At 46.6% G+C, this 12,216-nt stretch overlaps 1 protein-coding gene across 1 annotated transcript in view; it reads left to right on the forward strand.

Moving 5' to 3' along the window:
• The window catches only part of LOC112068142 (polypeptide N-acetylgalactosaminyltransferase 14), a 125,403-nt gene that overhangs the window by 98,943 nt on the left and 14,244 nt on the right, over positions 1–12,216 (forward strand). The window contains 6 exon segments of the mRNA XM_070438048.1: positions 466–515; positions 518–585; positions 2,635–2,722; positions 4,235–4,319; positions 9,845–9,948; positions 11,979–12,105. Of these exon segments, the coding sequence (XP_070294149.1) occupies positions 466–515; positions 518–585; positions 2,635–2,722; positions 4,235–4,319; positions 9,845–9,948; positions 11,979–12,105 (522 nt within the window).

Here is a 12,216-nt window from a genome sequence, read left to right on the forward strand (position 1 = left end):
GTAATGCTGTGCGCCGCCCGCCTCCCAGGAAGCTGCCGTGGTGTGAGTTATTACAACACCGCTCGTTGCTCAAGGTTTAACACGTAAGTGCGGTAGTTTAACGTAGACGACGCGTGTGGTGTGGCCCTGAAAGGAGTTTTGATGTATTAGACGCACGCGGGGTGGTTACATCACGGTGTGCTGTTGAGTTACCACCAGTGGTTGGGTTTAACACCGGTGCGTTGGGTTTAGACACGGTGGTGCGGTTTTAGGACGCACGGTGTTCTGACGAGTTTAGACCAGCACAAAGTGGGGAATTGTGGTTTAACACCATCAGAGGTGCGAAATTGAGTTGTAGACACCGGGCAAGTGGTTCGAGTTATAGACCACAGACAGACACATAGGTAGACACACGTGTATCAGTGCACATCACACAGCAGTGGTTAGAGATGAGAATCTCCCTTTCTTTTCCCTCTTTGACAGGTCTATCGTCCGCTCCAGGGTTCGTGGGGCGACGCGCTCTAAGGCCGGGGTCCTGACTTCCTGGACAGTCACTGTGAGGTCAAACAAAGACTGGCTGCCTCCGCTGCCCAGAGGATTAAAGAGGTACAGTACACGGAGTGATGCAGCAAAGTTGGACACATCCTACATCTACAGTAACAGTACAGGCAGTGACACATCCTAACCATACTACAAGTAACAGTACAGGCAGTGACACATCCTACAATCTACAGTTAAACAGACAGCAGTGACACATCCACTCACCAGAACGAGTACAGCAGTACACACACTACATCTACAGTAACAGTACAGGCAGTGACACATCACATTCTACAGTAACAGTACAGGCAGTGACACCATCCTACATCTACAGTAACAGTACAGGGCTGACACACTCTACATCTACAGTAACAGTACAGGCAGTGACCCACATCTATATCTACAGTAACAGTAACGGCAGTGACACAATCCTACATGCTTTTACAGTAACATACAGGCATGACACACACTACATCTACAGTAACAGTACAGGCAGTGACACATCCTACATCTACAGTAACAGTACAGGCAATGACACTACATCTACAGTAACAGTACAGGCAGTGACACATCCTAGGCGTACTCTACACCTTCTGATGGATAACCCAGAATAGAAAGATAATCCACCCCATTCACCTCTACCCTTTTGACATCATTCTCCCTGAACAAAATAAAGTTTCTTGGGATCTTGAGACACTAACTGCCACCCTCCAATGAACTCCAATGTGTATTTCTCCTTTTTGACAGTATACACTACACACTAACCTGAAGGAAGAAAACCCTCACCCTACTCTCCTACACATGCTTTCTCTTGTTGGCATATTTCTATATCTCCAGAAATGAATGATAAACTCCCTCCTAGTTTGTGTTGAAGTGGAGCATTGTGTGTTGTGAACTGTCAATCTCAGTGACCAGCACCAACGCCACTCCAGAGCTCTTAGTGCTGCTGACGGTAGAGTGGTGTGACTGGGGTGAAAATGGCAGCTTACCTTCTGCTGTTCCGCTGATTGCCCCTAATCTGGAATAAGTGCAGCACTCCCTCCATTTACACCAACAGTACTCTTCCCTCTCTGTCTCTGTCTCATGCCTCCATCTCCCCATCTCCCCCAGGCTAAGACAGATGTTTGACGGTTGACTCTCTCTCGCTTTAAAAGCTCTTATACGGACATGCTGCTTTCTAAACATTGAAAGAGGCCTATGACTAATGCTGGGGGGCTTACATGTTATATTCAATTATATGCTAACCTTAATGCATGTCTGACTTCAAAGTGCTGTCTGAATCTTAATGCCCTGGTGCAGTTGCCGATGTCTGACCTTAAGTTCTCGAAAACTTGCCAACATTATTTTGGGTTTGGCACTGCGAGGCATATCCCAGGAAGTTATAAAATATACAGTATGTGTTAATACAAGAAGCTCTTGTCTACAAACAATCAAAATATGAAAAGAAGCAGGATTGATTTTGTTCTGAGGGAGTCATCCATCACTGTCCTCATATATACATATTTATTTCAAAATGTATTACTTATTGATTTGTGTAAATGCAGGCACAAAGACAGATGTATAGTATTCACGACACACCACACTGAGAGAGAGAGAGAGAGAGAGAGAGAGAGAGAGAGAGACTTTCACACACCGCCCGTTAACCTCCTCTTCACTCTGTCTGACCTGATCAAAGACACTGATCGATGTACAGTACCTTAGATTAGCTGGGCAGCCAAGGGTGAAAGACAATGAGCCTGAGACACTGTCACATCTTTCAAGTAATTCTAAGGGCAGTTCATCAAGAAATACAGCACAATGCATCACATTTCCTAAAGGTAGGCATTCTACCATGTTATTTCCTTGTCCTCAAGCGACTTGTAAATTAGCTCCAGAGCATTGACTGAAACATCATCCAACCTTCTGTGTGACCTACTGTATGAACATAATGCATGTTTAATCAGTGCCCTGCAGCACATCAATGTCCCTCATTACACCCACACCTTCCTCATTAACTTCAGCTGCTGAACTGTAAATACTGAATACTGAATCGCATCCCGTTATTACCGTATGTCCCATTGTTACTGTATGTTTTGAACATGGTCTCTGACTCCAGTCTCTCTCTTGTCTCCCCAGGACCCCACCTGTGTGGTGAGCCCAGTGATCGACATCATTAACATGGATACATTCGCCTACGTAGCAGCCTCCTCTGACCTCCGTGGAGGTATAGAGCTATTAGGGCTTGACCTCCCCGTCTTCATCGCTCTCTCCACATCTATGTCCCTCCCTCTCTCATCTCTTCATCTCCAGCCCTCTTTCCACCCCTGTCTAGTGCCTCCCTCTCTCATCTCTTCATCTCCAGCCCTCTTTCCACCCCTGTCTAGTGCCTCCCTCTCTCCAATGACTCATCCATCTGTTCATCCCTCACTCCTGACCCCATCCCTCTCTCCTTTCACTTCCCCTCCCCCAGGCTACCAGTCTCCATTAACTGGCTAGTTGAGGCTATGCACATACTGTACTTATACACACACAACACACACACACAACCACACACACCACAACACCAACACACACACACACACACACACCACACAACACACACAGCAACACCACCACACACACCACACACACAACACAAGCACAACACACACACACACACCACCACACAACACACACGCACACCGTTCCAGAGAACTGGATAACGACAAATTAATGGGGCTGATACTCCTAGGCCTCAGATTGGATATTTAAATTATTGAAGGAGCCATCTGTCATAACATGAAAAAGTTGTGGTGTCAATAGAGCCACATCGATCCACTGAAACCCGGCCCTGCCTGCCTGCAGACTGCTGCGCTAACACTCCTGGGTCTGCCTGCCAAATCAGACCCTCTCTCTCTCCCCTGCACACACACACACACACATACTGACACGCGCACAGAAACACACATGGGCACGCATGCATTCGCAGACGCACACACATACACACGTCTATACTCACACACACATGCAGACACATCTACACATACAGTAGGTATGTACTTTATCAATTGAGCAAATATGCATTGGTCTTCTCATGCATATATTTGGAGACATCAAGGGCACTGCATCTGTCTCAGGACAAGACGGGATGGGCTGGGCTATTAAAAAGCTCTTGTGTAAAGGTCATTCCAAAGGGTCAGGCCAGATCAGCCATTAGCCAATGATCCATAATCAGCCATAATTAATCATTTGAGTAATTAAATAGGAGACGTTAGCAAGAATGGTGGCTGTAATTATTGACAGTGTTCTGTCAGAGATGAATAAAGCATGTGGAATGGGGCTTCTGTRGATGTGAGGCTTCTGTGGATGTGGGGCTTCTGTGGATGTGGGGCTTCTGTGGATGTGGGGCTTCTGTGGATGTGAGGCTGCTGCAGCGTTTATAATCGACCCCACCTTAACAGTCCACCCTCCTCCTCACCCCTCTCTTCCCATTATCCTTTTGTTATTAATCGTTTGGTCCCATTCTCTCTGACCTGCACTGATTTCTCCTGACCCATTTCCCTTTCTTTTCTCAACTATTGTTCTTCCTCACTCTCTTTCCATATCTCTCCTTCTTCTACATCTTCATTCTGACCTGCAATGCTCTCCTCCTGACCCTCCCCTGACTTACCCTCTCTCTCTCTCCCTCCCTCTCTCCTTCACCCTCCCTCATTCCCAGTTCGTGTTGTGATTATCTCTCTCTCGCTCTCTGCCGCAGGCTTCGACTGGAGTCTACATTTCAAGTGGGAGCAGTTGTCTGCTGAACAGAAAGCCAGGAGAGCTGACCCCACCGAACCCATTAAGTAAGTGAAAGGAGGCATAAAGACGGATATTAGGGGATGGTCTGGCTGCAGATGAGAGGAGAGGGATGGAGCGATGGAGCAGGGAAGTAGGAGACGAGGGGGTGCCCTGCTTGCCTGCCTGGCCATCCATCTCTCCGTCCTCAAGTCCAGTGACCGGCAGCATGCAGCCATGCTTTTTCTTTTTCATCTGATGGAGCAGCAGGGGAATGAATTCTCTCCCTGAGGTCTTTCACTGCACTGTGATCTAAACAGTCCATCAGGGGAGAGAGAGGGAGAGGCGGACTAGAAAGCAGCACCTGAAAGAGGCAGTTAAACCATTGATCGCTGCAGAGATAGCAGCAGCACGATTAATGAGAAAGCAGCCCAAAGGAGTTCAGAGGAGACCAGACCACAGCCGACTAAAGCACCTTTGCATTATTTCTTCCAAAGAGATGTGATCCTCTTTAGTTCTCCTGGCCCCAGATGGCTCTGAATCTGAGGCAGATTATTTTAATGCTTGGCTAGAATGATTGATTGATCTCTCTCACACATCTCTCTTTCTTTCACTCTCTGTCTCTATCTCTGTTCATTTCCCGTCATAATTATAACCCAGGTACAGGAAGGAGCATCTTTTCTAAGGAAAGACTTGATACTGTTGTCACTCTGCATAAATGCTAATGTGTGTTTCCATGATGAATATTCACCATGCTGTGCGGGGCTTGAGAGCCTTGGCTCCTGCCAGTCTGACACACCATGCAGTACGTCAGGGCTGGGGACAGTGTCACAGAGATTTTATTTTATTTTATTTCACCTTTATTTAACCAGGTAGGCTAGTTGAGAACAAGTTCTCATTTGCAACTGCGACCTGGCCAAGATAAAGCATAGCAGTGTGAACAGACAACAGATGCTGGGCTGTGGGCTAACATCTTCCCTCCACTTGAGAAATGAGGTAGACAGTGAGCCTCTCCACTTGGCTCCCTCAGCCCTGCTCAGGGCAATCCGGAGGGCCTCTCTCATCTCCTCCTCGCTTCTTTCTGTTTTGTTCCTTTTCCTCCCCTCCCATCGTTTCCTCTTCACACTTCCTTCCTGATCTCTCCGTCTCTTCCTCCTTTCTTCCTTTCACACCTCTCTTCTTCTCCTTTCTCCCGTTCTGTCTTCTATTCTTTCTCCCCCCCTCGTCTAGTTTCCTATTCATACTTCTTTACTCATCTCTCTGTGTGTACTTCCATCCTTCATCCCTTCCTCTCTTATCATCTTCTGTTCTTCTCCTCTCCCCTCTTCTCCTGATGAGTGTCTATGGTCCACTACCCTACATCCCTCCGCGCCGACCCCAAACCCCTGAGCTGCCAGTTAGAGTAGTTAGAGTAATGAGACCCCCTAATAGCTCAGGCACAGACCCAGGCCTGGTAGGAACTGATCACACATCAGGCTCGCAGTGTGGCCTATGTGCCACAGACTGGTGCAGCGTCACATGGAGTCTGCTCCTCACTCTGGCACAGATAGACAACCAGATAGAGACGTGGTTAAGGACGCGCGCACACACGTGCACACGTGCACACACAAACACACACACAGACACTGTAGCAGCCTACTTACCATGGAGTGGTGGGACTGAAACTGAGACGGCATCAGAGCTGGTGTTGAAAGAGGCTAAAGAGGTACAGATGGTGGGAGCATGGGGTGCCTGTGTGTGTGTGTGTGTGTGTGTGTGTGTGTGTGTGTGTGTGTGTGTGTGTGTGTGTGTGGTGTGTGTGTGTGTGTGTGTGTGTGTGTGTGTGTTGTGTGTGTGTGTGTGTGTGTGTGTGTGGTGTGTGTGTGGTGTGTGTGTGCATTTCACAGGAAAACGGGCTTTTATATTGACTGGAGCGGAATCGGTGGAATGGTATCAAACGCATGGTTTCCAGGTGCTTGATGCCTATCCATTTGCGCCGTTCCAGCCATTATTATGAGCCGTTCTCCCCTCAGCAGCTTCCACTGGTGCATTTGCGTGCATGCATGTGTGTGGTGTGTGTGTGTGTGTGCAGTGTTCGCGAGTTAAGGGCAGAGGAAACAGATTCACTACGATGCATTGCCATTCACTCTTCATTGTATCCACTCAATAATACACTTCACTCAAAAAACACTGCAAACTACACTTCATAGAGCATTTTGAGTCACAAATGTGTCATTATCCACCATCTTCCAGCTCTTACTAACCTGCCGCTTGTCCTATAGCTGCCTACACATCATCATCCAGTCATTCAGTCAGTCATTCAGTCCCATCATCATCTGTTTTGTCATGGTGGGGGGAGTCTATTTATGGACAGTCTGAACAAAGTGGGATCTGAAAATGGAGGCAGCAACAGTAGTTAATGGCAGACAGCAATAACTAAGGAGGATTTGGTGATGTGCCTCAGGGTTTTACAGCATTGTCCAACGATGATGATTTCCTCCTGTAATGCTCTGTTCGGTTGTTACGACAACACTCATTCAGTCTGGCAGATATTTATGTTGCAGCAGGCGAAATATGCAACAAAGGATGTCTCTCGCTGCAAAATAAAGAAGCATCACGTTGTCTGTTTTATTGTGTGAGCTTTCTCATTTGGCTTTCTCATAAAGCTGTTTCTGACTTTATGCTGATATACATGTTTAGTAGACTGAATCAGTAAATCTTTAATCATTATGTTTACTATCAGAAATAGTATGTCCTGATGCAAGGCTTGAAATGCAGGAGGAAAACATGCAGCCTAAAGCTGTTCAGGATGCAGCCAAGGTCATCGTCGGCGAGGGTTGTATTTTGTCCACCAAAAGTATGTGGACACCTGCTCGTCGAACATCTCATTCCAAAATCATGTGCATTACTATGGTTGGTCCCCCCTTTGCTGCTATGTCAGTGGGGCCTTGCTTCCATTCAGCCACAAGAGCATTAGTGAGGTCACGCACTGATGTTGGGCGATTAGGCCTGGCTCGCAGTCGGCATTCCAATTCATCCCAAAGGTGTTCGATAGGGTTGAGGTCAGGGCTCTGTGCAGGCCAGTCAAGTTCTTCCAGACCGATCTCGACAAGCCATTTCTGAATGGACCTTGCTTTGTGCACAGAGGAATTGTAATGCTGAAACAGGAAAGGGCCTTCCCTAAACTGTTGCCACAAAGTTGAAAACACAGAATCGTCTAGAATGTCATTGTATGCTATAGTGTTAAGATTTCTCTTCACTGGAACTATGGTGCCTAGCCCGAACCATAAAAACAGCCCCAGACCATTATTCCTCCTCCACCACACTTTACAGTTGGCACTATGCATTCGGGCAGGTAGCGTTCTCCTGGCATCCGCCAAACCCAGATTCGTCCATTGGACTGCCAGATGGTGAAGCGTGATTCATCACTCCAGAGAACACGATTCTACTGCTCCAGAGTCCAATTAGGGCGAGCTTTACACCACTCCAGCCGACGCTTGGCATTTCGCATGGTGATCTTAGACTTGTGTGTGGCTGCTTGGCCATGGAAACCCATTTCATGAAGCTCCCGATGAACAGTTCTTGTGCTGACGTTGCTTCCAGAGGCAGTTTGGAACTTGGTAGCTAAGCGTTTCGGCACTCGGCGGTCCTTTCCTGCGAGCTTGTGTGGCCTGCCACTTCGCGTCGGAGCCGTTGCTCCTAGACGTTTCCTTGTCACAATAACAGCACTTACAGTTGACCGGGGCAGCTCTTGCAGGGCAGACATTTGACAAACATTTCAAGGGGTGTCCATGTACTTTTCTATGTATAGTGTTTCTTTTAGTTGCTACCTTTTTTAAGTCGTAGGCTCAAGTGCACTCCGGAGACGTTACAGATGACCAGAGAAAGTAGTATTGCCTCCAGAATCAATTCCCCTCCCCTGTCATCATTGGTGCAACCAAATGACTCAAGTTCTGCAGACAGAGACAGGAAATGAGAAACAGCTGAAAATGAATGTGGAGAATATTGCCCCAGAGAGCATCATGGTATGTCTATTCTAGACAGGAGACAATGCTCCTCATCTTTCAAAAAGCAAAGCAGGTGAATTGAAAATGGCTTGCCTTAAAGTCAGCAACATGAGGAGGCCTCTCTCTCTAGCTACACTTAGAAAAAAGGGTTCCAAAAGGGTTCTTTGGCTGTCACCATAGGACAACCCTTTTTCCTTTTTGGTTCCAGGTAGAACTCTTTTGGGTTCCATGTAGAACCTTCTGTGGAAAGGGATTTACAGTGCCTTCGGAAAGTATTCAGACCCCTTGACTTGTTCCAAATTTTGTTACGTTACAGCCTGATTCTAAAATGGTTGAAAAAATAATAATAATTATCCTCCTCAATCTACACACAGTACCCCATAATGACAAAGCGAAAACAGGTTTTTAGCCATTTTTGCACTTTTATAAAAAAACAAAAACAGAAGTACCTTATTTACATAAGTATTCAAACCCTTTGCTATGAGACGAAAAAAGAATGGTTCAAAGTATAGAGAGATCCTTAATGAAAACCTGCTCCAGAGCAGGATCTCGGACCGGGGTGAAGTTTCACCACCAACAGGACAATGACCCTAAGCACACAGCCAAGACAGCGCAGGAGTGGCTTCGGGACAAGTCTCTGAATGTCCTTGAGTGGCCCGGCGAATTTGAACCAGATCAAACATCTCTGGAGAGACCTGAAAATAGCTGTGCAGCGACGCTCCCCATCCAACCTGACAGAGCTTGAGAGGATCTGCAGAGAAGAATGGGAGAACTCCCCAAATACAGGTGTGCCGAGCTTGTAGCGTCATACCCAAGAAGACTTGAGGCTGTATTCGCTGCCAAAGGGGCTTCATCAAAGTACTGAGTAAAGGGTCTGAATACTTATGTAAATGTGACATTTCCATTTTTTATTTGTAATAAATTATGCTTTGTCACTATGAGCTATTGTTTGTAGATCGATGATGGACCAAAAAAATGGAATCGATTTTTGAATAAGGCTGTAACCTAACAAAATGTGGAAAAAGTCAAGGGGTCTGAATACTTTCCGAAGGCACTGTACATGGAACCCAAAAGGGTTCTACCTGGAACCCTTATCCTATGGGGACAGAACTGTTTTCTATCTTTTTTTCTCTCTCCCCTCTATTTCTTTCTGCCTTTGTTCGATCCTGTGCTGAGTGAATTGTGTTAGATAGGTCCCGGTTGGCACTCCATGGAGGGCCTGGGTGCAGCTTCAGCTTCTGCCTGATAATGAGAAGGTATCCTCTTACACGTCTCACTGGCCTCTGCTTGTCAGCCGGCCCCGCCCTGCCCGCCCCGCCCGTCTGCCACGGCTGGCTCCTGTATCACTCAATCAATTGACATTTTACTCAGCGGCTCACACGCACTCACTGGGCCTGGCCGGGACAGCATCATTATTCACATCAGCAACACTCAGCCGGTTGGAGACGGGGAGGGTTTAGATAGAAGTTTGGACTCTTCTACCATCACATGGATCTATCATAATGTGTTCTTAGTGTCTACAAAAACATACAACAAACTACCTCAAGTCTACCCATCCAGTCAACGTTCCATGATATAATACTCCTGGAATTCTCTCTCTCCTGCAGGACGCCTATCATCGCCGGAGGGCTGTTTGTGATTGACAAGTCGTGGTTCAACCACCTGGGGAAGTATGACACAGCCATGGACATCTGGGGCGGGGAGAACTTTGGTGAGTCAGCTGACTGGGCAGGAGCTGGGTTGAGGGGATTATGCTGTTGTGTGTGCCTGAGAGCACCTGAGTTGGAGCAGCGTGTCAGCCTGTCAGCACTAGTAGCCTGCCTCTATAGCTGACACAATTATTTCAGTCTGCTCAAGGATGCCTTCGCCTTGACACCTTTTCTTACTAAAGCGGGACAGTTGATTTATTGTGTTTGTAATGGTCATTACCACAGTCCCAAACCCCCAAAAAGTGTCAAGTCATACTTTTTCAAATCAATCAAACCCTCTCCATATGATGGGCTTCAAACATTTATTGTGTAGTTAAAACACCAAGGGTCAAGAAGACACAAATATTAAACAGAATTTTATATGACCAATCATTGACCTGCATAATACCACACCACTGTGAAACAAGCTAGAGAGAGTGTAACATTGCAGTTATTCCAGTCCTAGCCAGACCCCTGGAGCAATAGGCAGCGTGAGCACTTCTCTTCCCTGCTTCATGCTTGCTTCTGTCAGGTACATCTGCAGGCAAGTTGTGCACCACAGCCAGGGCTAACCGAGGTAGTGGTGGGGATGATTCATAGTTTATTACAGTTTCTAAAAGGCCAGGAGGCTGACTAGCACTCTCCCATGTATCTCTGGCAGAAGGATGCTGGGGTTCACATAATAGACAGACAGTTTCTCCTGACTGTACTGCTGCTGTTTAGATCAATAAAGAAAGGAGTAGAGACGGGAAAAGAATGCTCTTCCTCTTCCTCTTTCTCTCACTTTCTCAACAACTCTCTCCCCAGTCTCTTGATTTATTCCTCTCTCTCTCTCTCTCTCTCTCTCTCTCTCTCTCTCTCTCTCTCTCCTCTCATCTCCTCTCTCACTCTCTTTTATTTCTCTCTCTATATCTCGTGCTACTTCTCTGCGCTGCTCGCTTTGACACTTTGAAAAGTCGAAAAAGCTCAGATGCTTGTTGGGAATGTAATGTCTGCTTCCAGCTCACACTCTCAAACACATAGATCCCCTGAACACAGGTCACTCTCCAGATACCAATCACCTGAATTCTGATCACCTGTTCACACACCTGTATGTCATTATCACACACTATTTAGTTCAGTTCTTTGCACCCCATGTTTTGTGACACACTTCTATTTGGAGTGCTGGGTTTCCTGTACCTTAATCCTCCTGCGTACGATAGTTTTTTCCTGCCTCACTAATGACTCCTTTTGCCTATTCCTTGCCTGTACTTTGGCCTATCAGATTTCCTGTTATTAACCTATTGCCTGATCTCCTGGATGACGTTACTAGCCTTTTCCCTGCCTGTACTGTTTCCTTTTTGGACCCCCTGTGTATGACCTTCTGCCTGTCCCTGGACCCAGCTACCTGCCTCCTCCTGTGGTCCTTTACAATAAACACCTGTTGTGCCCTGCGCTTGAAACCAGCTGTCTGTCTCCCATCATACTCATTACAGGAAAAGTTTTGAGCATGTTACTCCGAAAAAGGAAGCATCATTTTATATGCTGTGTTTGAGGCTACAAAACTTCAACTCTGTTGGGTTTAAAAGACAAGTGTGTAGCATCAGCCCCGATGTTTATACTGTATTAGCCTGGGCTAAATTAGACCAGGCCATGGAGGGACTTGTTCATTTACATTCATGTGGCTGGTGGTGCACTTCTAAATGAGCAGAGGACATGGCAGTTTAAACATGAGTTTAAACCTGAGATATGAGGCAACAAGCATGTTATCAAATATTCAAAGCATCAGAGTTGCCCCATATACAGATGACGATGATGGGTATGGATTGTAATGGAACGAGAAACAAAATAACTTCTTACCTGGTTTCACTTGTAGATTTCCAATAACACTTTGTAATACTGTGTGTGTTTGAATTTCAGTTCTCCTGTCCCTGCCTGTCCCTGCCTTAGGACTCATACCGTCTAAAAGCACTGAGCATACAATACATTGCTACTCTTCGTGGTTCATGGCTGTCCCTGAGCTATTCCATGTGACAATGATAACTAATGGTAGCTGTGTGTTGTGTGTGTGTAGAGATCTCGTTCCGGGTGTGGATGTGTGGAGGGAGCCTAGAGATTATCCCCTGCAGCAGGGTCGGCCACGTCTTTCGCAAGAAACACCCCTACATCTTCCCTGAGGGCAACGCCAACACATACATCAAGTAAGACCTGACTCCATCTGTACTGTATCCGCCTGCTACAAAATAGAAAAACAACTAACAACTACATCCAGACCCACATCTTAATGTCTCTATCGGACTGCCTTCTCCAAA

Source organism: Salvelinus sp. IW2-2015, unplaced genomic scaffold (assembly GCF_002910315.2).
Source record: "Salvelinus sp. IW2-2015 unplaced genomic scaffold, ASM291031v2 Un_scaffold86, whole genome shotgun sequence".
NCBI lineage: Eukaryota > Metazoa > Chordata > Actinopteri > Salmoniformes > Salmonidae > Salvelinus > Salvelinus sp. IW2-2015.